This window comes from Gorilla gorilla, chromosome 15, assembly GCF_029281585.2.
Source record: "Gorilla gorilla gorilla isolate KB3781 chromosome 15, NHGRI_mGorGor1-v2.1_pri, whole genome shotgun sequence".
Taxonomy (NCBI): Eukaryota; Metazoa; Chordata; class Mammalia; order Primates; family Hominidae; genus Gorilla; species Gorilla gorilla.
Genome location: NC_073239.2, coordinates 98409436 through 98436355, shown reverse-complemented (window position 1 = coordinate 98436355; position 26920 = coordinate 98409436). Strand labels below are relative to the sequence as shown.

The window sequence follows — 26920 nt, the reverse complement described above, 5'->3', positions numbered from 1 at the left end:
ATTGTGAGGTAGTGTCTTGTATTTTGTGCATAATTGAGTTGGTTATACTTCTTAGTCTTAACTCAGTACTTTGATAACAAACTCTAACACAGGTTTTTTGTTATATTTTAGAGTTGCAAATTACAAATGATATTTAGGATATAGCCGTATGAAGTAAAGTATAAATGACAACTATAGTAGCAAATTTTCTAGTAAAAAATCACATGGTCTTACAGGGTTTTGTCTACTGGTTAATTTCTCATACAGCTTATGGAGCAGGTAAAACTGAAACTCACTCCTGAATAAAATCAGGTAATTTTAAGAGCAAGAGGGAAACTTAAAGATGATCTGACAGATTTGCTGTTTTAAACTGGCAAGGAATACAAAAATCAAGCATTTGCATCTGAACATTGAGTTGTTGCATGTGTTTATGTAAGAGCAGGAAGAAGAGTAACAAGCAGCCAGAAAAGTAAAAGTCAGAAAACATGGAAAAAGTAACAGAATGAAAATTAATGTAATCAGACAACACCAAAGCAGGCTGTGTGAATGTGTAAGCAAGGTGTAACCGGTGGCTGTTTTTCATTGTTTAATATAAGTTATTGATTTCTTACTACATAGCTCTCAATTGAGTGAATATATGATAGGACCATGCTGCTTTTTACCTGCATCTGGTTATCTCTGAGTAGAGTAGAACACAAATCCTAAATATAATTGTTTTGCAACTCTGCTATCAAATAATAATTCTTAGTTTCCATCCTTACTATAGTAGTAAGCAATACAAATACTAATTAGCACTAAAATGAGCTACTCTAACTCAAGATCCTGAGCAGACAAACAGAATAGGTGGAAGCCCGGAGTATGAAATTAGAGATTTATTTTTATGAACTTAGTAACTCATTCTCAGAAATAGACTAAATAGACCCACAAGAATTGGATGGAATGTGAAGAAATACCTGTTTTTGTTGGTGGAGGCTGTTGGTCTTCCTACCTTTGTAACATATGGAGCTAATGTCTTTTCTGGAGAAAGAGAGAAACTAAACCCCCAACCCATTTTTTTTTCCTTTCACTTGATCTTTTCTGAACAATTGCTGAATACAGCTAACTTTAAAATAATTCTAGGTTTATTTATCCAATGTTTGATTATTTGCTATACTTTTCACATGTTTTCTTTTAATAATAACTAATTTCCCAACAAGAAAGATTAGTAAATTGTCTTAAAATTTCTTTGCAGATGAAGAAGGCAGCCAGGATGAATCCTTAGATTCCAAGGTATGTACTAAAATGTGTATTGGCCAGTATTTGCTGCCTGATTTAAAAGGATGAATTATGTATCTTAGAAAGGATATGAGATCTGCAACTTTTGAGTAACAGTTGAATTAAAAAGGACAGAGAAAGACAGATGGTATTAGTATTAGTTCTAGTTTTTCTGGAGGAAGAAAAAATTACTGACCTACAAGAGGGAATAGTAAATATTTCATTTCAACTTGAATGTGCTCTGTGTGTATGTGTGTGTGTGTGTGTGTCTAAGTTTGAAGATTTAACCTGTGTCATTTGTTTCCACTTTCCAGTTTTCAAAAATAAATCCAGTGAGCTAATGCACTTATTGGTTGATTGAGCTCTCCCTTCCAAGTACTAACCAAGCCCAACCCTGCAGTCAGTTATGAGCTCTGATCTTTAGATTTGAGGGAATGTAGATAAAAGCAGGAAGTAGAAGTATAAGGTATATTGGGGGCATGTGGAGGAAAACCAAACCCAGACTTTGGGAATTAAGGAAGGCTTCTGGGGGAAATAACATCTAAGTTGAAATTCAAAAAGGCTACAAGTTAGGTGATGAAGGACAGCACGTGATGGACACGTGCCAAAGCCTATAGAGATGAGTGAGTGTGGCACTTCAAGGAGCTGAAGGAGATGTGATATCTGGATTAGTAAAAATAACGGTCAAATAGGGTTGGGGAAAGTCTTGGCATTGTTGATAACTAAAAATACTTTATATTCTCAGACTACTTTGACATCAGATGAGTCAGTAAAGGACCATACTACTGCAGGCAGAGTAGTTGCTGGTCAAATATTTCTTGATTCAGAAGAATCTGAATTAGAATCCTCTATTCAAGAAGAGGAAGACAGCCTCAAGAGCCAAGAGGGGGACAGTGTCACAGAAGATATCAGCTTTCTAGAGTCTCCAAATCCAGAAAACAAGGACTATGAAGAGCCAAAGAAAGTACGGAAACCAGGTAGTCTGGACATTTTCCTTGCTTTTTGATTTATTTAGGGGACAACTGAAAATTTTAAGCTAATGAATAAAGAGGCTGAAGAAGACTGGCTTCACTGATTATTACCCACAAATAATATATGGAGTGTAGTTTGGTGAGAATTTCTAGATTTTAATATACCAAAGTTATTCACTTAACAGATTTGACCCAAGTTACATAAGCTGAATTCAATAGATGAGATTGCATTTATCTTTTTATTAATATCCTGACATTTCTTTTTGGACTCCAGTATGTAAATACATTTCTCACTGAGAAATTTAAAAAAATAATCTATCAGGGTAGCATACAAAACAGAAACTCAGGAAGAACTGTCTAACATGCCACTATGGTTATTTTCAGGATTGTGGTAGGGTTATTACTACAATAACCTTGTCGATCATCCTAGGTAATTTGATTTAGGTGTTTATCCCTCAGCTGACGCTTGTGTGTACTTCCATCCTATTCTAACTTTCACAATCTTGAAACCTCTACTTTTCAATTTAAAACTTGACCTTTTTCACAATAGTCTTCTAAATATTAATCCTTTTAAAAATTATTAATGTATGCATTCTACCATGTCTTGTTGCCGTTCTGTCATTTATTATTTCAATGATCACTGCCTTATCTGTTTATTATTCCATTACTAACCACTCTCAGGAACTGATCCAAATTTGAACTTTTTAAAAAAATAGAATTTTTTTTTTTACTACAAATATACCATTCTCATGAATAGAAAACTATTTTTAAAAAATTAAAAGTACCTGAATCCCATCAACTAGAAATAACAGCTACTCACATCATGGAGAATATTCTCTCAGGATTTTTTTTAGGTGTATCGGTAGTTTTAAGAAAAGTAAATTGGGTCAAAATGTGTATTCTATGTTGCAGCCTGCATTTTGCACTTAACAGTTTACCATAAATGTTTTTCCATGTCATTTAGCTGTTTTTCAATTTGCTAGTTAATGGCTATAAAAAATTTTATTTGTAAATATATGGTACCATAAACCAAAACGTTTACGTTTTGCTGGGAGATCATTTTAGATGTATCTTTGTGCCTATCTGTGAAAATTTCCTTAGAATTCTTAAAGTAAATTTGCTGAATTGGATGTAAAAGTTTAAAAGACAGTTGATACACATTGTTAAATTGTTCCTCAGAAAAGTAATTCTATTTACTTCCTCTGAAAATACCTCTTTTCCTGTACCTCACCCAAGTGTGTATTACCATTTTAAAATTTTTACTAAATATTATAATTTAATTCATTCTTCATTTTTTAATTAGGGACTTTTTTTTTTTTTTTTTTTTTTAGTTTTTATATTTTTAGAGACATGGTCTCACTCTGTCACTCAGGCTGGAGTGCAGTGGCACGATCATAGCTCACCGCAGCCTTGAACTCAGGTGATCTCCCTCTTTGGCCTCTGAAAGTGCTGGGATTACAGGCATGAGACACTACACCAAGCCTGGGAAATTTTTAAACATGCATAAAAGTAGAGGGTAAAATGACACCCCTTACCAACCCTCACTCAGCTTCAACAGACATCAACATTCTGCTGGTCTTTTCATCTTTACTACCCTACACACATTTGCCCTTTTTTTCTTTCCTAGAATATTTTTAGGCAAATTCCGCATGTGCTTTTACATCTCTGTGTCTCTCTCTATTAAGAATGTTCTTTTCAGCAAAATCACAGAATTAGCCATTACTCCTTTATTACCTAATACCCAGACTGTTTAATTTTTCTAGTTGCTTCAAGTGTCTGTTTACAATTTATTTGTTTGAATTCATTTCTAAGCTAAGACCTAGGTTTCTCTTAATCTGTTGCTGTTCTCCCTCTTTTGTTGTTGTTCTTTTTTTTTGCGACAGAGTCTTGCACTGTTGCCCAGTCTGGAGTGCAATGGCATGACCTTGGCTTACTGCAGCCTCCACCTCCTGGGTTCAAGAGATTCTCATGCCCCAGCCTCCTGAGTAGCTGGGATACCAGGCACGTACCACCATGCCTGGCTAATTTTCTTGTATTTTTAATAGAGTTGGGGTTTCACCATGTTGGCCAGGCTGGTCTCGAACTCCTGACCTTAAGTGATCTGCCCACCTTGGCCTCCCACAGTGCTGGGATTACAGGCGTGAGCCACCGCACCCAGCCCCTCCTTTGTTTTTAAGTGTCATTTTATTTGCTAAAGAAATATGCAGTATCCTTTTTGCTATACAGTTTCCCACGTTTTGGATCTTGCTGGTCATGAACTTGTAATGTCATTGAGCTTGTTCCATTATCTGCTGTTTATTCTATAAACTGGGAGTTAGTTCTAGAGACGTGGGTAGATTTGGTTCTGTCTTTTTATTGAGAGTATTTCATAGGTGGGTGGTGGTGTGTACTTTCTATTGCTTTACATTGAGAGACATGTAGTGTCTGATTTTTCCACTTTCACTGATGTTAAGATTAATTAGCGAGGTCAGGTGGTATCACCCTGATCTCACCATTCTAAAGTTCCTCATTAATCTTTTGCCTAGGGGTTTTGGCAACCATTTATGTTTGTTGCCTGGATCTTTTAATTATTAGGGGTTGCAAAATGGTGACTTTCTAATTCTACCATTCCTCCTGCATTTGTTACCTGGGATTCTTTTATAAAGAATTTTCTCTCATCAAGTCTTTGATTACCCTGAAATATAGTCTCATCCAGAGAAAGCTAGATAAACTCTTATTTCCTTTGCACTGTTGTGAAATGAAAATTTGGTGCCCAGGCAATCTCTGAAAGAGACTAATGAGTATGTTTTTGTTTGTTTGTATTTGTTTTGTTTTGCTTTGTATTTGAGCATTGTAAGGATATAGTAAAAACCAAACCAAGGTGTGTTTTTCTTTCTCTTTCTCACTGAGTTAACACTTCTGACACCAGATATGTTGTGGGTATTTCCCCACATACCAAGTAAGCAATCAGTTCTGCAGAGGATTCTCCATCAGAGACCAGCAGGATGTCTGCCGATTTAATTCAATTCTGACACTACCTGGAGATAGCATTAGATCTCACAAGTTTAGGGCTCAGTCTCACAAGACCAGTCCCCGCTGCTTGAGATGCCAATCATAAGCCCCAGGTTGTCTGTGCTTCTGACAGACTGGCTATAAATCAGGGTTCCCACAACCCCCTTCTTGGGTTCAATTAATTTGCTAGCACTTAGGACTCTGGGAAGCATGATAAATGGGTAAATGTAAATATAAATTTATATTTATTATAAAGGATATTACAAAGGATAGAGACGAAAAGCCAGATGGAAGAGAGGCGTAGGGCAAGGTATGGGAGAAGGACTGCAGAGCTTCCATGCCCTCTCTGATCTGATCACGCCACCCACCTTCCAGGAATCTCCATGTGCTCAGCTTTCCAGAAACTCCCAGAACTCAGCGATTTTGGGTTTTTATGGAAGCTTTGTTATGCAGGCATAATTGATTAAATCATTGCGCGTTGATTTATTGGCTCAACTTTTAGCTCCTCTGCCCTTCTGAGGTTGGGGGGTGGGACTGTAAATTCTAACCCTCTAATCTAATCTAATGGTTGGTTTCCCTGGCAACCAAGTCCTATCCCAAGGCTATCTAGGAGCCTCCAGCCACCAATTATCTCATTATCATACAGAAGACATTCTTATCACTCAAGAGATTTCAGGGATTTTAAGAGCTATGTTTCTGGAAACGGATGAAGATCAAATATTTTTTTCACAATATCACAAGCATCATTATAAATTCATGGATTCTTATATACATGTCAGCCCTCTGTATCCATGGATTCAACCAAATATTTGAAAATATTTGGAAAAAATGGGTGGTTGCAACTGTACTGAACATGTCCACACTTTTTGTTCTTGTCATTATTCCCTGAACAATGTAGCATAACTATTTACATAGCATTTCCATTATATTAGGTATTAGAAGTAGTCTAGGGATGATGTAAAACAGGAGGATTGCGTAGGTTATATGCAAGTACTACGTCATTTTATCTAAACAGCCTGAGCACTCATGGATTTTGGTACCACCAGGCCAGGTCCTGGACCCAGTCCTCCAGTGATAACTGAGGGACAGCCATGTGTCACTTAACAGTGGGGATGCATTCTGAGAAATGCATCACTAGTTAATTTTATCGTTGTGCAAATATAGAGTGTACTTACACGAACCTAGCTAGTGTAGCCTATACCTCGGCTATATGTTATAGCCTATTGCTACTAGGCTACAAACTTCTACAGCTTGTTATTGTATTGAATACCGTACTCAGCTGTAACACAGTGGTAATTGTGTGTATATCTAAGCCTGTCTAAACATAGAAAAAGCACATAAAAATATGGTATAAAAGATTTTTAAATGGTACGCTTGTCTAGGGCACTTCCCATGAATGGAACTTGCAGGACTGGAAGTTGCTGTGGGTGAGTCTGTGAGTGAGTGGTTAGTGCTGAGTGAATGTGAAGGCCTGGGACATTGCTGTACACCACTGTAAACTTTTATAAACAAGTACACTTAGGCTGCACTAAATTTATTTTCAAAATTTTTTTTCAATAGTAAATTAACCTTCGTTTATGGTAACTTTTTTAGTTTATAAACTTTTATGTTTTAGCTTTTCAACTATTTTGTAGTAACACTTAGCTTAAAATACAAACACATTGTAGAGCTATACAAAAATATTTTCTTTATATATTATCCTTATTCTATAAGCTGTTTTCTATTTAAAAAAATTTTTTTTTAACTTTTTAAACGTTTTTGTTAAAAACTAAGACAAACATACACATTAGCCTACACCTACACAGGGTCAAGATCATCAGTATCACTGTCTTCCACCTCCACATCTTGTCCCACTGGAAGGTCTTCAGGGCCATTAACAGGCATGGAACTGTCATCTCCTATGATAACGATGCCTATACTTCCTGAAGGACACACCTAATGCTGTTTTACAGTTAACATTTTTTTTTAATAAGTAGGAGTACATGCTAAAGTAAGGATGAAAAGTATAGTAAATATGTAGACCAGTAACATAGTTGTTTGTTATCACTGTCAAGTGTTATGTACTGTACGTAATTGTATTACTATACTTTTATACAACTGGAAGTGCAGTAGGTTTATTCACACTAGTTTCACTACAAAAACATGAGTAATGGATTGTGCTACAGTGTTGTAACGACTAGGACATCACCAGGTGATAGGAATTTTTCAGCGATATAATCTTATGGGACCACCGTGGTATACACAGTCTGTCATTGGCCAAGAAGTTTTGATGTGTCACATGATCGTATTTTTGTTCATTGCAATCATTCTTTTTTGTTGATTGCTCAGAATTTTCCTTTTTTGGCCATTGGTAATCATTCCTTTGTCTTTTTGACTAGATCCTGGTGATCTTTCATAACTTTTTTTTTCCAGGCAGAACAAGGATGTCCTAAACTTATTTTGTACATTTCTTGACCCAGAAATGAATGTCAGCTATTTCTCCAAGGAACCCAGATTGCTTTTGGTGGGTTAGATAATATAAGCACCAGTGATCTGCATTGCTAAATTTTCATTACTTATAGGCCTTTTTGGTGCATTGGGTTAGGAAATGTATCTTTCATACCGATAACTTCCAGTTCAAATTAAATATTACAGGCAAGATAACAAAAATCAGATTGACAAATTGAACTTATAAGAATCAGAGATCCTAACCTGGTATCAAGCTTGGCAAATATTTTCAAAGATAAAATTATCATAAGACGTGAGCGGGTTGTAGAGAAGTCTGTGACTGCCAGAGCTGCTCTCGGGTCCTTTCTTTCCTCAATTAGACTGTGCTCCAGCCCAGAGTTCAACACTCGAGGCCTCTGAGTAATGCCTGTAGAGGGTCAGTTCCACGAAAGAAAGCTGTTTCCGACATGAGACATCACTGGTTTCTTCTCTGATAATTACATAGTGTATGTGATATTTTCTAGAGAGTCATGCCTACATACATCCCAGGTTTTTGTATAATGAGCGATGTAGACAGATCAAGTTCATCCTGCTGAAGCATTTCATAAGCAAGGACTCTTCCAATAGTAAATACCTTCAGTGTGTTTGCCAGAGGTCTCTCTTTACCATATTTCTAAGGTGATTTGATGATGCTTGGAGAGAGGTATCTGCTCACTCTGTTTTGGGCCAGTGAGAAGAAAGAACAGATTACAGGTCTGCTGCGAGCCCTTTCCACCTTATGAGAGTTTTTGCTTCTTTTGTGTTATCTCCTTTCACGGGTGCTGAAAATCTTAGTACCTAATGACATTAATGTTATTTTGTTTTATCATAACAAATATGCATATATAGTTTCAAAATAACAGTGGCCCTTACCACTAACTGTGGGACCACAGAATGCAGCACAAGATTCCTTTATGGTCCTTCTTATTCTCGGTATATATTTTGCTAGGGACTTGTAATAATACAGTGTTTTAAAATCACTAATAATTCTCTGGTTATATCAACAACTTTATAAACATTTAGATTAATTTGTACCAGTTTTCACTTTTCAATAATGATTTAGACTTGTTTTTAATTTATTCTTAATATATGAAAATGCTTAAGTACTTATGCATATATAATATATGACATAAATTGCATATATATGGCTCTGTGTACAGTTCCAGCTACACTAGAACTGGGTTATGTGACAGTTACTTTGAAACTTTTGCCCTTTGTCAGCCTCTCGATCATGTTGCTACCATATTAATCCTTCTCAAACTCAAATTTGACCCCATAACTCCCCTGTTTACAGGCCTCCATTACTTCCCTGTTTGCCTGAGAGATGAAGTATGCAGTCCTTAGCATGATTCACAGAGCCTTCAGTGTACCCCTTCCCTAAGCAGCCTTTTTCAGCAATACAAAACCCTTTTCTGTTCTCCAAACACAACATACAGTTTATGCCCCTGGGCCTTTGTACAGATTCTCCTCACTGTTTAGGATGCCTTCCTCATTCCTTTGCCCAAATCCACTGTCAAATTTCTGTTCATTCTTAAAAATAAATGTAGGTTTCTCCTTTCTGAAGTGGTTCCTGAACCAAAGTGTTTACTATATGTAAGAGCTTCCTATCTGGCCTTCTTCCTTTTGCTCTTTCCCCCACTATCAGTTCCCTAACAGCAGCCAGACTGAGACTACTTCCTGCTCAGAAACCTCCTTTGGCTTCCTGTCCTACTCAAAGTAAAATCCAAACTTCTTCTATTTACAAGGCCTGACATCAGGCCCTTCCTGTCTCTTTAACTAACTCTTCTGCCACTCACCTTTAGGTGACTCCCACCAAACTTGCCCTCTTGCTATTTCTTGAATATTTCACACTTATTCCCAGTTGTGTTGGGGAACCCCAAGACCACACCCTCAGGTGCAGTAATTTGATAGGAAGTGTTCCTAGTAAATCTATGCTGACTCAAAGGACTCAGTGTAGAGTTGTGTTCACAGCTATAATTTGTCATAGTGGAAGACTAGAAGGCAAAATCAGCAAAGGAAAAGCATGGAATGAAGTGTAGGGGAAACCAGATGTAAGCTTTCAAGGGTCCTCTCCCGGAGGAGTCACACGGAGTGCTTAAATCCAGCAGCAACAAGTTAAGATAACACATGCGAAATGTTTTCCACCCAGGTAGCTTATTAGAGAACTAGAGTTTTTATTGGGGGCTGGTTAACTTGGCAGTCTCTTCCTGGCATGTACCAAACTTGCAGAAGGAAAGCAGGTGTTCAACATTGTACAGTTTGGGTGAGCCACTCTTATCTGTAGGATGGTGAGAACTCTCCAGAAATCTAAATTTCCAGATGCTAACCAAGGGCCAACCTTGGAAGCCAGCCTTCTCAAAGAGAGAAGTTTATGTCTGTTTTTTTAACTCTTCTCTGCACAGTCTACTCCCTAGGTCATTGGCCAAGGCATCTTTATAGAAGAGTTACCAATAAGACCCAGATAGTAGTAAGACCAGCCTGCAGTATTGATTTTAGATATGCCTTTTAAGAGGCCTGGACTTAGCCAGTTAAAACAATTCCCATTTATCATAATGGTCTATCTTAGAAAAACAATAGGCTTCCTCCGTAAGTTCTTATATTAACCTTTCTAATCTTTTTACCTTTTTTTTTTGTTTTTTTTTTTTTTTAGACGAAGTCTCGCTCTTGTCCCCCAGGCTGGAGTGCAATGGCGTGATCTCTGCTCACTGCAACCTTCACCTCCTGGGTTCAAGTGATTCTCCTGCCTCAGTCTCCCAAGCAGCTGGGATTACAGGCGCCTGCCACCACGCCCAGCTAATTTTTATATTTTTAGTAGAGATGGGGTTTCACCATGTTGGCCAGGCTGGTCTCGAACTCCTGACCTCAGGTGATCCACCCACCTCGGCCTCCCAAAGTGCTGGGATTACAGGCGTGAGCCACCGCACCCGGCCTACCTTTTTTAAAACACATTTTACCTATTATTTGTTTTTGTACGTGGTCTTAAGTTTCTGTATTAACTTTTTTTTTTTAATCAGCTGTAGCACAACTGTGGCCTAGTAAGTGGAAGCTGACCTAAAAGCTTTCCAGGGCTGAGTCAGTCTCATGAGAGTCAGAGTACAAGAAGTTCAGTCCCAGGCCGGGCGCAGTGGCTCATGCCTGTAATCCCAGCACTTTGGGAGGCCAAGGCAGGTGGATCACTTGAGGACAGGAGTTCAAGACCAGCCTGGCCAATATTGCGAAACCCCATCTCTGCTAAGAATATAAAAAATTAGCCAGGTATGGTGGCATGAGAATCGCTTGAGCCTGGGAGACGGAGGCTGCAGTGAGCCAAGATCATGCCACAGCACTCCAGCCTGGGTGACAGAGTGAGACTGTCTCAAAAAAAAAAGAAGAAGTTCAGTCCCAGAGGGTACACATGGTAACCCTGGAAGCAAACCATCAATTACAGATACTCTGTTTCCAAAACTCAAAAGAGTTCAAATTCCAGTCCTCTCACTGGCAGCAAAAAGCAAGGAAGTTGTGTCCCACTAAACATTTTTTTGCAGCTTCCCCTGATCAGGATTATTCCTCTGGTATTTACAAAATTACAGGTGTTTAACATTTTATTTTAATTTTTACAATACATCTAGATGCAATAGCCACAAAATATAAAGCCATTTTAAAAATATTCTTCTTTTTCTTTTTTCTCCCTACTGCAGTTTACTCAGCCTCCTAGCAGTAAATTCAGTGTTTGCACTGTTAACATTACAGCTGCCAGGGAAGATCCTGGAATGCAGTGGAGGAAGGGAGGCGGGGGAGGATATTGTAGCAAGAGCAGCAGCCAGGCTGAAAAAAAACTGCTGGATTGTTACCTCCCCCAGTTTTTTTGTTTGTTTTCTGGTTTATCTAAAATTTTGTTCCAGACCAGATTTAACTTTTTAAAGAGAGCAGTTCAAACTTGTAACATTTTTGGTTTGGCCCATCCTTGGGAATTTGGGGGTCCTTTCTCTCCCCATCTAGAAGAGAGAACAAAAACTACAGGCCTCACTGCAGTACACTGCCTTTTCCCTCATTGTAGCCAGCAGGACTAAAAGCAGTCAGTGGCATCCAGCAAGCCAGCTTTCCTGGAGCTGGATCTTTTACTTTCAGATTCTATGGCTCTCAACAAACAGCAGCTCAGCTACTGCTTCATACCGTGGATGACTCCATGACCACTCAGGCCCCAGAGATTCATCATATTCTGCCCTTTAGCCTTCCTCTTCTTAACGCTTTCATCATATATCAGTGAGTCAGGGTCATTCTAGCAAATCCCACTTCTGATGCATCTGTGTCAGGGAACCCCTAAACCATCCCCAGGTTTAATGATTTGGTAGGGGGATTTGACATATAGTTGCCTTCACAGCTATGATTTATTACAGCAAAAGGGGACAAAGCAAAATCAGCACAGGTGCAAGGTACATGGGTGGGGGATGTCTGGAGGAAACAAGGTAGAAGCTTCCAAGGGTCCTCTCCCACAGAACTGATGCAGGATCACTTAATTACCCCAGCGGCAAATTGTAACAACGCATGTGAAATGTTGTCTACCAGGGAGGCTCGTTAGAGACCCAGTGCCTGGAGTTTTTATTGAAAACTAGTTTGTAATCACCCTCTGCTAGCATGTACCAAAACTGTAGAATCCCAGAAGAAAAATGGATAGTATTGCGTGTAAACCACATGTTTGTACGGTTTGGGCTCCGTACACTTTTATAAGTTAGAATGGTGGTGTGTCCGGAATTTGTTCCTTCTAATGCCCAGACTTCAGGGTTGATTCCCTCCTTAAGCAGGGGACAACAAATGGGTAACTTGTTCCCCATATTCATGTAGATAATAGCTCCAGCTTTGGCTAATATATCCCTCCCTAATAAGAGTACTGGGACTTCCAGGCATAACAAAGGCATGTGAAAATAGCAAAGTCTCCCAATTACAACTGAGGAGGTGGGAGAAATACCTGGTTACAGGCTGTCCCAGGATTCCTTGGTTGGTAACGGTCCTTGAGGACAGTTGTCTGGGACAGGAGATTAACACTGAGAAGGCCGCAGTGTCCAGGAGGAAGTCAATTTCCTGGCCCTCAATGGTTAAACGTACCCGGGGCTCAGTGAGGGTGATGATGTGAGCTGGTGCTTGGCCTGGGCACCCTCAGTCCTGTTGTTGGATCATCTGGTTGGGGGCTTCTGGTCCAGAGAACCTTTGTCCTCTGGGGCAGTGCACCTTCCAGTGATTGCCTCGGCATGGTGGGCATGGGCAAGGGGGCAGCTTGTTTCTCATTGGACAATTTTTTAAAGTGTCCTTGCAAACCACCCTGATAACAAGCCCCACCAGGTGATTGGCCTCCTCCATTTTCTGTCCTCTTTGAACCACCAAGGTTTGTTTGTCTGAGGGCCATGACCAAGGCTGCAGCTTTTCTCTGATCTCACTTTTCCTTTTTGGCCTGTTCCTCTTGGTCCCTATTATAGAACACCAAGGTTGCCAGGTTTATTAATGCCTCCAGATTTTGTTCGGGGCCCAGGGCTCGCTTTTGGAGCTTTCTTCTGATATCTGTGGCTGATTGGGTAATAAACTTACCCATTAGAATCAATTGACCCTCAAGTGAGTCGGGTGACAGGGGAATATGTTCTCTTAAGGCCTCTTGAGGAAGGCAGAAGGATTTTCTTCGTTTCCCTGAGTTATGGTGGACATCATTGAATAATTCATGGGCTTTTTCCTAATTCTCCTTAGTCCTTCTAGAACACAGGTCAGCAGATGTTTATGACTCCAGTCCCCATGATCTGAGTCTAGATCCCAGTGGGGATCCATACTGGGGATGGCTTGCTGACTGGTAGGGAATTTGTCCCTTTCTTCGGCTGCCAGTCTGTCATTTACTTGACTAAGATACCAGGTATCTCCAAACTCTCAGGCTGCAGCTAAAGCTGCATTCTTTTCATTAAAGGCCAGGGTTTGATCTAACAATAACATAACATCTCTCCAAGTGAGATCGAAGGTTTGCCCTAGACCCTATAGGACATCTGTATACCTATCAGGATCATCTGAAAGCTTCCCCAGGTCTGCCTTGATTTGCTTTAAATCAGAGAGGGAGGAGGGGACATGTACCCGGGTTGGGCCAAATTCCCTTCCCCTACAGCTTGAAGGGGACATAACCAATAGCCTGGGGGGGTTTTGTGGTCCTTTGGAGATTTCTTTGCTTGTTTCCTTCTGGGCAGGGGAGATTAGAGGAGGCTTATCATTAATAGGAAGGGGAGCTATAGGGAGGCTAGGATATGGAGGTAAGCTAAGAGGTCCTCCTGTGGGATGTAAATTGTAAGCTTTGCATAGTTGTGGATTCTCCTTCAATGAAAAGAAAGCTTGGACATAAGGTATTTCACTCCATTTGCCTTCCCTCTTACAGAAAAGGTCAAGCTGCAAGATAGTACTGTAATTGATACTTCCCTCAGGTGACCATTTTTCCCCATCAGAGAGAATATTGGGGCCAGGCCATAGTGCAGAAAAAAATGAGCTGCCTCTTTTTCAGGGTTTGTGGGCCAAATTGGTCCCAATGGCTTAGGATGCATTTCAAGGGTGAGCCTATTGATGCCTGTTTCCCATCTGAAAGACAGAACCGCCCGCAGTTTTGGTTTGTTTCTCTCCCTGCCCAAGAACCCACAAGGGTCCCTGGACCCTCCTGATCAGAATAGTTGCGCTCACCGACAAAGCAGCAGAAACACTAGTTTTCCTCCTAGACCACAAAGAGGACCAAGGAAGATTGGATTTAGTGGCCCTTACCAACGCATTCTCAAAATCCTGCACCCTTGTCTGTCCTCCTAGACCCCAAAGAGGACTGAGAAAAATCGGATTTAGTGACCCTTAACAACGCATTCTTGAAAAGCTGTTAGAGTCCTAAGCATTCTCCTGTTAGTAGTGGGATTTTACCCAGGTCCTATAAAGATGTTATGCCCTGAAAATGAAGTGGAGGGCCATACCCTAAGGGAGGGGAGGGATCTCCAGAGTTGGAAGAGTGATGCCTTTTGTCCTCACTTGAATAGGAAGGATATCATTTCTGAGGCTCCCCATATCCTAGCTTTAGGAATAGCTTTTGTTAGGCCTGCTATCCTGAGGAGGGATCCTAAAATTACAGATAAGCTAGTCCCCCGCCCCGATGGGGCTTTGGGCAAAAATTGTGTCTTTCTGGTTAGTGAGCCCAGGTCCCTAAAGAAGGGAATAGAGTCCTGGAGTATACACTAGAAATCATTCTCATAGGAGAAACTAGAAAAGCACCAGAGACAGGGAGTTGTTTTAGAAGTAGGACTAGCCTCAGAGAAGAGAGGCGAGAGGAAGTTTGTCTGACAAGCATTAGGACCCAGGAGGCAAGGGTCGGGATAGATAGGATAGATGGGCGAGTCTCACTTGGGCGACGTGACTTCGAGAGTTCCGCTCATGGCCACAGGGTCAACAAACTTGTCGGGTGGAGCTGAATGGCTTTCCTCTCTGTCCACCCTTGGCTCAGCCCAGAAGTACAGGGAAAGCGGAAGCTGGTTCCAGGCAAACCAGCGCTCCCAATTCCGAAGAGTTGGGGGTGGTTAGAGAGCTCTTTCCCAGAAAGCCTGACATCCGTGTCTTTAGTCCAGTGGCCGCACTAGTCGCTTTTAACTGGCTGACAGGTGCCGGTATTTAGCCCCCGAATTCTAAGGAAAAATAGGACAGAATAGCAAACGAAAGGGGTCCGATGGTACTCACTGCTTGCTGATTGTCCCTTCGTGGGTGCCAAAATGTGTCCAGAATTTATTCCTTCTGGTGGGTTCCTGGTCTGGCTGACTTCAAGAATGAAGCCACGGACCCTCGCGGTGAGTGTTACAGTTCTTAAGGTGGCGCGTCCGGAGTTGTTTGTTCCTCCTGTGGGTTCGTGGTCTCACTGACTTCAGGAGTGAAGCCGCAGACCTTCGCAGTGAGTGTTAGAGCTCATAAAGGTAGTGTGGACCCAAAGAGTGAGCAGCAACAAGATTTATTGTGAAGAGCGAAAGAACAAAGCTTTCACAGTCTGGAAGGGGACCCGAGGGGGTTGCCACTGCTGGCTCAGGTGGCCAGCTTTTATTCCCTTATTTGGCCCTGCCCATGTCCTGCTAATTGGTCCATTTTACAGAGAGCTGATTGGTGCGTTTACAAACCTTTAGCTAGACACAGAGCACTGATTGGTGCGTTCTTACAGAGTGCTGACTGGTGCATGTACAAACTTTCAGGTAGACACAGAGTGCTGATTGGTGTGTTTACAATCCTTTAGCTAGACAGAAAAGTTCTCCAAGTCCCCACCTGACCCAGAAGCCCAGCTGGCTTCACCTCTCAGTGGGAACCCTTCCAAAATCTAACTTTGTAGATAGCAGCCGAGGGCCACATGATAAGCAGTCTTTCAAAAGATAACTAGTCAGGCTTGCTGTGTTAACTGTTTTCTGCATATCATCTCAATAAACATTTGTTGATCATGAATGAATAATTAAAAGGCCATCATAAGGAGAATGATTACATTGTGGTATTCCCTATTATAGAATACTCATAGCCATTTTAAAAGGAACAGGTTTTGTTGTAAATAAAAAAATCCATCAGACAATGGCAGAACCAGAAGTTTATTTGGCTCATGTAACTAGAACTCACAGATAGGCAGTTCAGGACTTGTGCCATCAGAGACTCCAGCTCTCCCTTTCTTCCTGTTCAGCTCCTCAGTAGACTGGCTTCATCCTCATGTTTGTTCCATGTGGTCAAATCTGATAGTGGCTGCACCTTCAGGGCCTGGGTCCTCAGGAAGAAGTGTTGCCTGCATCAGAAGAGCAGAAGCATTTTCAGAAGACACTAGGAGAATTCTGAAACTATTTCTCCTGGGGAAGTGGTTCAGAATCAGTAATGAGGCAGTCTGCCCTGTCTGCCACCTACAAGAATGTCAATGATATGTTAAGCAAAAAAATGTCCTATTGAAAAGTAGTTCAGTTAGTATGATCCTGTATTAGTCACAGTTCTCCAGAGAAACAGAACCAAAGGCCATTTGCTTGGAGAATTTCTTCCTCATAGGGTTCAGTCTTCATTCTGCTCAGTCCTTCAACTGACTGGGTGAGGTCTGTCCACATCATGGAGGATAATCTGCTTTACTCAAAGTCCATTAAATAATTTCATCCAAAAATCACCTTCATAGAAACTTCCAGAACAATGATATACTCAATATCTGGGCACTATGGCCCAGCCAGGTTGACACACAAAATTAACCATCACAAATCCTTTATGTGAAAAGAAGCCATTTGTAAAAATAAGTTTGCAAATGAAAAAGCTCCAGAACTTATTTTTTCACTAACTGTCATTACCTCTTGACAGAAATAACTTGAAGTGATAGGTAAAGATAACTGTCATTTTTCTTTAATTTTGTATACTTTCTTACTGTTTGTCTCTGCAGTAAACACATCCTTATAGCCTTAAAAAAGAAAAATAGAGTAATTGGCATCTTGGTCTATTTCAAATGGCACAAAAGGAACTGAGTTTAAACTGACTACATCTTGCTTAAAATTGGGTTCTGAAGCAAGTTTGTTGAGCAACAGAATGGCATTTCTACTTCATTGTTGCTTAAGTGGGGATGGCAGGGAAGGAACGACCTTTAACCTAGCAATCATATTAAACAGAAGATAGAAGAATAGGCAGTTGCCTGCAACAGGTCCTGACTTTCATGAAAAGGCTTTTTTTGTTATTGTTTCTTTGGTTTGATTTGGTTTTACAAGCAAATTATTTGTGCAAGGAAACTCCTTTAGGAGACCATCCTTGTAGATCCCAGCCACACCACAGCTTTGAAAACTCACGTGTCTTTAAAGCCGTTGTTTAGAGAAACCCACTGTTCTTAAATAGCAGCTTTCCTGAGGAAGTTTTACTCTGGATGGTTTTTGACGGTGCCTGTCACCTGATTAATATGAAGTTTGCCACTTTATTCTGGTCACATGGGCCAGTGATTGTGCTGCTTTCTCAGTGTATTTTAAAATGATTAGTTGCTTCTCACAGAACGAGCTGAGCTTTGTGTGAACCCTGATCTTAACGTTTTGTTCATTCTGCATATGAATACATCTTCTGAAAAATACATTTTAATCTGTAAAGCAGTGGCTTTCTTCGTATAGCGTGTGTTTATTTACAAAGATAGTTTCTAGACCTTATTTAGCAGTTTTCAACTTTTGGTGAAAGCAGTCTGTAGCAAATTACATATCATTGGTATTTTCCCCAAAATATTACTATAGCATATTCCCAGACAACAGTAAAATACTGCCTGTATCATTTGGCCTATATCACTTATTTTAAGTCAAGTACTTTGTTTCCTTTAAACCATATGTACTGGTGCTTTGTTCATAGTCCTTGGGAGATTTTTTTTGGTGACAATCATTTGCTTGGTTGAGCTTTTATGTTGGTGTTTACTAAAATTGATGAACACTATGACAGTTGTCTTGAGGTTGGTAGCTTTTTAACATTAAATCATTGTTTCTCAGCTATCTTTGACTACAGGTATATTTGATTCATATGCTACTTAGTACTCTGTTTGGAAGTACCAGATTGTTTCAGAGAGACAGCCTGATTAAATAGATAATTTTCTTATTTAAATATCACCTATGTAAACTGTAAAAGTTCTTAAAATGAGAAATTTGCTAAGCTAAATTATTTTTGTTTATCTGTATAGATCAAGAAATTAACTTTTAGTTTTTTGTTTTGATTTTACAATTTAAAGTGAGAAAAAGATGTGCTTATATTCCCCTAGCCTTTCTTTAATTGTCTATATATATATATAGAGAGAGAGAGAGAGAGAGAGAGAGATATCAGCATTCTAGCTATGTTTACCTTTTTTGTTTTGGATTCTTTCCTTCAATGTTCAAGCATACTGTAATATCTTATCTGTTAAAAACAAAAATCTTGTATCCCTTAGTCCCCCTCCAGCTACCATCCCACTCCTCTACTCCCCTTTATAGCATAATTCTTTGAAAGCGTTCTCTATAATCACTGATTTCCCTTTCTCTCTTCCTGTTCTCTAATCCAGCTCCAGCAAGGCTTGAGCCTCCTCCAGACTGCTAAATCTACTCTTCTCCACTAGTCACATTCTAATTGCTGAATACCTGGTCGGTACCTGATCCTCATCTTAACCCCTCACTAGTGTTCTTTTCCCTGAAGATACTTTCTTCAGTTGGCTGCTGGTTCCTTAGAATTTGTCTGATCTTGAAACATGAGCTTGCCTCAGGACTCAGCCTTTGATCCTCTTCCCTGGCTCCACTACTCTCTAGGGACCTTTAATTCCTTCCGTGTTGACGATGCCCCGGTTTTCGTTTAATGGCTGCCCCATAGTGTATTTACCCAGTTTCCTATCAGTAGATCTTTGAGTTCATTTGGTTTTATGTTTTTAAAATTAGGATACTGTACAAGTATTCTCTTGTACATAATCTCTTTGTGTGTTTATGGGAGCATTTTTTTAAGTAAACATCCTGGAAGTAGAAAAGCTGGATCTGAAGATATGGACCTTTACATTTTAATAGATGTTACCAAATGCCCCTCTTGAAGAGATTGTATTAATCCATACACTTGCTAAGAGTATGAAAGTGCCTATTTACCCATCTTCTGGCCAACACTGCATATTTTCCGTTTTATTTTGCTTTTTACTTTTTCTTACTTTCTTGACTGATTTTAATTGACTTTGCAAGAGCAGATTTCTACTAGTTGAAGTGTAAAGCATTCTGTTCATTATTACAATAAGTTCTGTACTATAAATATCTTCCTCTTGAGGTCTAAATAGATTGGGATACTGTGTCATTAATTGTAGAGCCAAAATATGATTCATTATCTAGAAAATGTGAATTTTTACGTTGAAGCTACAGAACTGAGAACCCATTTTTCCCTTTCATGGTGTCAGATTTGATTACTGGTTATCGCTAATTTAAATTGCATAACCTGTCAGCTTCATTATACCGGAGCAGTGATTACCTTGTTTTTAAAATTGATACTCTTCTAGTGGAGGTTTTTAAAAGGATGGCTTTGAAATTATTGCAGGATTTCTCCATAGAAAGAAAATTAACTGAAATTAAAACTATTGTGAGGAGTTTCTGTTTGAGATAATCGATTTGAAACTAGAGAGTCCCAATCAGTAACTTTTGGAAGATTTTAGAACAAGTTTAAAAGGTAGTAACACTTTCCATATTGTGATTTCCCTTGGAGAAGGTAGCTGAGAGAAACAAATTTTCTTTGTAGTAACTCACTAATGAATTATTTTGACAGGTTGCAGTTTTGACTAAATTGATGAAGCAAGTGCCTCCTGAGGATTCTTCCTCCTTATGTCAGTGCTGAATCAGCAGTAGATGAAAACCTTTTGTTGTCAAAAATTTTTTTTACTCTCTCCAGTTTCTTTTCTGTTGTATAGTTCATCACATGAAAGGGAATTATTTCATATATTTGAAACATTTAGAAAATATAAGTTTTGGCAAACTAGAATTCCTATGATAAGCTATTTGTTTTTAAGACAAAGATTTCTATTATCATAGAAGTATTAATTCTTTTAAACCGTGATTTGCTATTTAATTTGAAATTCAGGTTTACAAACTGCAGTTCTACAGACGCTTTCTCGGCTCACTGCAGCCTCCGCCTCCCAGGTTCAAGTGATCCTCCTGCCTTAGCTTCCCCAGTAGCTGAGACTACAGGCATCCACTGCCACACCCAGCTAATTTTTTGAATTTTTAGTAGAGACAGAGTTTCACCATGTTGCCCAGGCTGGTCTCGAACTCCTGGGTTCAAGTGATCTGCCCACCTCAGCCTCCCAAAGTGCTGGGAATTACAGGCGTGAGCCACCGTGCCTGGCTCTCAAACACTGTCTTTCTAAAGCAGCGGCAGATTTGGATCTAGTAGCAGTGTATAGGGATGTCCTTTCCAAATTCTGTAGTCAGAATGACTCCTCTGAAGTTGTTGCTAAAGGATTCCTTGCCTATACATTGCATTAGAGATCCTTTCTTTAAAACATAGACAAAGCAAAGGTAAAAAAAGTTATTTGCCTCTTATTACCAGGATGATGAGTGACATTTACTTGGTGTAAACCATTTGAAATTCATTTTGTCTTTCATAGCTTATTGAAAGTATGTTTTAATTTAGTATTGTAGGATATGTCTTTTTTTACACTGGAAAGAAAGGATACTTTCTAGCCTTCAGAGCAGGGATGCCCATAATAATAGCAGCTGCCATCTCTTGAACTCTTATTACCTAAAGTGATAGGCACCATAATGAGTCCTTTACCTGTATTATCTCAGTCAGTCTTTGCAAACAATAAGGACTGTTATTCCTATTTGGAGATAAGGATGTTATCTCTAAGTAATCTTAAGAGATTAAATAATTTGCTCAAAGTGCACAGCTAGTAAGTGGTAGGATTTGCATCAAATGTTCTGACCCCGGAATCTATACCCTTCATGACCGAGCTCTGCTACCCAGTTAAATTCTCCATGTAAAAGCAACCAGTGGAAGCTGACATGGGCTCATACCTACTGTGTACGGTTTTAGGCTTAGTCCTGGACCTCTGGTCTTCTCATATACCTCTCATGCAGCGTTCTTATGCATACCCTTGAATTCAAGTGTTATCTGTGTACTGGAGAATTTTTTTTTTTTTTTTTTTTTTTTAGCTATAACTGAAACATGTTTAAGACATTTTCACTTATGTTTTGCTTTTGCTGTTTTTTGTGTGTGGGTTTTTTCTTTGTTTTTTGTTTGTTTTTTTAATAGCCACCTTGAATGTAGCAGTACCTACCCAGTAACCTCCTCCTTCTTTAGAATTCTGTATCTTAGTAAGGGCAGCCATCTATGTACCCCTAAAGCACCTGGATATCTTCCTTGACTCAACTTTCCTCTTATCCACACATCTAGAAAGTGGTACCATATCTACCTCCTTAGCATCACTTGAGTACATCCACTTCTTCCATTCCATTCCCCTCTCCGGGCTACCATTGCTTCTCAGATTACTGTTAACAACCTTTAAACTGGTCACCTTGCATCCAGCCTTACTTTTTACATACTTTCCACTCTTTTAATAAAATGTGAGCATGTCAGTCCTATGCAGAACTTTTCAGTGAGTTTCCATGGTTCTCAGGATAAAAGTTCAAACTCCTTATTAAGACATGTAAGGTCTTCCCCAGTCTGTCTTCCTCATGCTGCTTTAGCGTCTTCTGTTGTCCACTTTGCCATTCATTTGATTCTTGTCACCTTAGCACCAATCTGTTTGAGTACTCCTACCCACCCCACCCATGAGCCTTTCATTCACTGCTACTCCTGCACGCCCTTCAGGTTCAATTGAAACCTCAGTTCCTGAGAGGGGAGGCTTTCCTTTCCGTAGCATCCATCACACATTTGCTTAGTATCTCTCTTCCTGGCTAGGCAGTAAGTTGTGTGTAGCAAAGATCTCTGATCCACCTCATTTCTAGCACCTACCATAATTTTCAACACCTAAGAGATACTCATAAATAATTTATAGAATAAATTACAGATGCAGTCTCTACCCTTAACAAGCTCAAAGTCCAGTGGGAACTTCCATACATGTGATAAGTATTCTAATAAAATGCCACAGGATTGCAGAGGAGTGTGTGAGTGGTTAGCTTTGCCTTGGGGGGAGCATTTGCCCTTTGTAACTCTGTATTACTGAAGAAATTGACTTACAGCATTCAGAAACAAGGAGAGCTGTGCTGAGCAGTAGAATTGATTCACTTGCATTTTGCCTTATTTTTTGCTTACTTTTTGGGCAGGAGTTTTACAGTAGACCTTTAATATCCTAAGGTTATATATCAGGAACTTCAGAAAGTCTAACCTAGACACAGATGCTAAGTAGTCAGCTAGCCATGCTCACTAAATTGACTAAACCAAGTCCTCCCTAATCAAAATCATTGCTAGCCCTTTTATGTTCCCAGTTACAAATCAGTCATCATGAATCTTTGCTTCAAATTCCAACAGCCAAAATTGATGGCATTGAATCCATGAATACCAGAGGTGTTGTTTTATGTTTAGATTTTTATTTCTTGTCATTCCAGCTTTGACCGCCATTGAAGGCACAGCACATGGGGAGCCCTGCCACTTCCCTTTTCTTTTCCTAGATAAGGAGTATGATGAATGTACATCAGATGGGAGGGAAGATGGCAGACTGTGGTGTGCTACAACCTATGACTACAAAGCAGATGAAAAGTGGGGCTTTTGTGAAAGTAAGTATTGCTCAGTAGGAAGCAGATCTGCATTGCTTTATGTCTAGGGCAATGTTTTTAAGGCCTTTTTCTAGCCATCCTTTTCCACATTGGTCAGAAATGGCCAGCGTTGCTGATGTCATTACAGCCTTAAAGAGTGGACTTAAGAGTGGGAAACGTGGTGTATTTATTTTCAGGCTGTCACTCAAGTCACACTCACGTTTTATTTAGAGATGGTTTTCCATTGGTATACACAGGTTGTTTTGTTAAACCCTTCAGGCAGGCTGATAAATTATTAAACATAAAACATTTGGGGGGCAGTAAAGGAAACTGGGCCAATATGGAGAAGGTTAATAGTGATTAGAAGAAAAATAAATAACTTTTTAAAAATACTTAAGGTGAAATATGCTATACCAAGGTAACATTTGACAAATACAGTGTATTTAACCATCTTTAGTATAAATGTCATTATAAAGATGCTGACCTCTAAGGAAAGCTATTTTCAGGAAAAACTTTCTAACTATGAAAAAACAACAGAAAATCTTGAACATAACCCCTTAAACACCAATTTTTAAAAAAATAATGGCTGTTATAGAATATTTGGGCAATCCTAAAAGAGCACATCAAATATAGTCCATCTTTAGATGTAGGCCAGCGTGACTGGGTACTCCAGTTAATGCACCAGAATTTTTTTTATATTATAAGAATTTGCTTCTGTTTCTGTAAATACTGGTTCTAATGAAATATGTTTCTTTTGATGAGTTCTTACAGTAGCAAAATAACTTTTGAAAAATCTATAACAGTTCTGTGATTTTCAGTGTTACATCAGTTTGAAAAATTGGTGAACTTGAACATTAAATCAGTTTCTATATTTAATAAAAATCAATTTTTTACTAACTTGTATTATATAGTTAATCAAATATTTTCACCTTGTAAAGATATACAGTATTTCCAATAGAGCTAAAGTGTCCTTTGACCCCAACAGTATTTTTCTGACTACTGTGTTCTTATGTCTTGACCTTATTTTAGCTGACTTTGGCATATTGTGTTAGTCCATTCTCACACTGCTGTAAGGAAATACCTGAGACTGGGAAATTTATTAATAAAGGAGGCTTAATTGGCTCACAGTTCTGCAAGCTGTACAGGAAGCATGATGCTGGCATCTGCTTGGCTTCTTGGGAGGCCTCAGGAAACTTACCATATGAGATGCAGCCATCTCATATGGTGGGAGCAGGAATGAGAGAGATGGTGAGGAGCAAGGTGCCACATACTTTCAAATGACCAGATCTCGTGAGAACTTACTATCACAAGAACAGCACCAAGGGGATGGTGCTAAACCATTCATGAAAAACCACCCCTATGATCTAGTCGCCTCTCACCAGGCCTTACAGGTGAGAGAGATTGTAATCACCAGGGATTACAATTCAATGTGAGATTTGGTGGGGACACTGATCCAAACCATATCACATATAATCTGAAATTTTAGTTGAATTATGTTTAAAAAGTTAGCATTACTAACAGAAAAGTACCCTCTAAGAGTGGCTTGGTATTGGTATTTCTATAAAAAAGTGATTTCAGTGAATTTTATATATGTGTCTATATATTTTTTTTTTAAGTTTTATCTTGTGTCATGTAAAGGCCACACTTAAGTGTTTTTAGAATCATGTTTGGGAATAGTGAAAGATCATTCATTTTGTTTGTATGACTGCCCAAAAGAAAGAATACTAATGGTTGATAATTGATGTAGAATTAAAATCCATTTAAATGCATCTGACGTTTTGTTTTTAGCTGAAGAAGAGGCTGCTAAGAGACGGCAGATGCAGGAAGCAGAAATGATGTATCAAACTGGAATGAAAATCCTTAATGGAAGCAATAAGAAAAGCCAAAAAAGAGAGTAGGTAGCACTGCTAAGTCCACTTTTCCCCCATGACAGGCCATTACTGAGACAAATAGCAACTACATTCTTTAAAAAGTGCACTGCCAGAGACGCAGAAGATTTTTTTAAGTTCCATTACAAGAAAACGTAATATAACTTACGGGCATTAGTAGCATTGCTTTTACCACACTTTAGTTTGTTAAGGTAAAATTGTAATACTGATTACAGTAACAAACAGTGAGTAAAATGGCAATGATTGACTCAAGTTGTAGTAGTTTCTAAGAACCAAGCATGCATATACTATTTAGAATTCAAAATGACATAAAACAAAAAGAATTGTTGTCAAGTACGTTTTTTGTTTTTGCTTTGTAATTTTTGACTGGAATTTAGGAATTTGTGCTTGGAAAAAACAGAACAAGTGATTATCTCGTAACATCTTACGTCCTTTTAATTTCAGCTGACATTTTTGTAGTCTGCAAAGATTTAAAAAGAAAATTGCAACAGTTATTATTAGATCGTATACTGGACACCAGCATATTCTCTTATTGCAAATCGGTTAACTTTTTTTAATAGAAGTTTTTAGAATTACTGTTAGTATAATTAGACTATTTCAAGATATTAGGATAACAGGGAGAACTGGTACCTTATATGAAAAACAAAATAGCTAGCCAATCTGGGCAGCATAGTGCAACCCTGTCTCTAAAAAAAATTTAAAAATTAGCCAGGCATGATGGTGCACACTGTGGTCCCTGCTACTTGGGAGGCTGAGGTAAGAGGATCACTTGAACTTGGAAGGTAGAGAGGCTGCAGTGAGCTGTGATCACACCACTGCACTCCAGCCTGGGTAACAGAGGAAGACCCTGTCTCAAAAAAAAATTAAAATAAAAAAAAGGGATGTTTTTTACATATATAAGTAATATGACTGAATAGAAATAAGATTATCAGAGGGGGTGGCTAGGCGTGGTGGCTCACGCCTGTAATCCCAACACTTTGGGAGGCTGAGGTGGCCAGGAGTTCGAGATCAGCCTGACCAACATGGTGAAACCCCGTCTCTACTAAAAATACAAAATCAGCCAGGCATGGCGGTGCACGCCTGTAATCTCAGCTACTCGGGAGGCTGAGGGAGGAGAATTGCTTGAACCTGGGAGGTGGAGGTTGCAATGAACCGAGATTATGCCATTGCACTCCAGCCGGGACAACAAGAGTGAAACTCCATCTCAAAAAGATTATCAAAGGGGTTTTGTAACATAAGGAAATTATTTATGTTGCGTTTTAGTAGGTCAAAAAAACTTAATGGCAGTTTCAAAACATTACTAATTTGGTTTTTAATTGTTTACATTTAAAGAGCATATCGGTATCTCCAAAAGGCAGCAAGCATGAACCATACCAAAGCCCTGGAGAGAGTGTCATATGCTCTTTTATTTGGTGATTACTTGCCACAGAATATCCAGGCAGCGAGAGAGATGTTTGAGAAGCTGACTGAGGAAGGCTCTCCCAAGGGACAGACTGTAAGTACATTCTCAGTGAAGAATCTCTCTGCATGTAACACTTGTTAGTTTTAAAAGCAGTTTACTCTCTATGTCCTGACTTCTTTTAAAAAGTCAGACTGGAAGATAAATACCAATTTTGTGGCTGACCATTTTATCAGTCTTCTTGGATAGTCTTTTTCCTTAGTCTGGGAACATTTATGGTCATGGAAGACATTTTTGCAGTTGTGCCTTGCCACAATTACATTTGTACTTTTCCAAATTAGATCTGTAGAGAATGAAATATGAAGATAATTACTTTTTATCTGAAATTACTCACCATTGCATTTTTCCAAAGTTCAGATGTTGCAGCTCGTGTTAATCTTGGTGTTTTTTTAAAAAAGTATTTTATTACAGAAGCAGTACATGTCCATTATAGGAAACTAGAAATAGAAACTAACAAAACTAAGAAGTACACATCACATATGTACCACCCAAATATGAGTAATAATATATTAGTGTGCGTGCATATCTTTCTGTAATAGGTCTTTCTCTTTGTGTATATATACACGATATTTTTATTAAAATGAGATATCACTGTCTATTGTTCTGGAACTTCACCTTTTCATCCCAGCACATTTTAAGTCATATAATACCCACACTATGTTCATATGATGTTGAACCCAAAAATTTTCTTTATACCTGTTTTGTCCAAACCGGTATTCAATCCAGGACTCTACCTTACATTTGGTT

General features: G+C 39.1%; 1 protein-coding gene across 2 annotated transcripts in view; it reads left to right on the top strand.

Moving 5' to 3' along the window:
- Positions 1–26920, top strand: part of SEL1L (SEL1L adaptor subunit of SYVN1 ubiquitin ligase) — a 60888-nt gene that overhangs the window by 4997 nt on the left and 28971 nt on the right. The window contains exons 2-6 of one of the 2 annotated variants that reach the window (XM_004055539.5): positions 1211–1248; positions 1979–2210; positions 22679–22846; positions 24614–24719; positions 26047–26209. In XM_004055539.5, the coding sequence (XP_004055587.3) occupies positions 1211–1248; positions 1979–2210; positions 22679–22846; positions 24614–24719; positions 26047–26209 (707 nt within the window). The remainder of the gene's footprint in view (positions 1–1210; positions 1249–1978; positions 2211–22678; positions 22847–24613; positions 24720–26046; positions 26210–26920) is intronic. The other variant, XM_055361853.2, reaches the window with a different exon arrangement.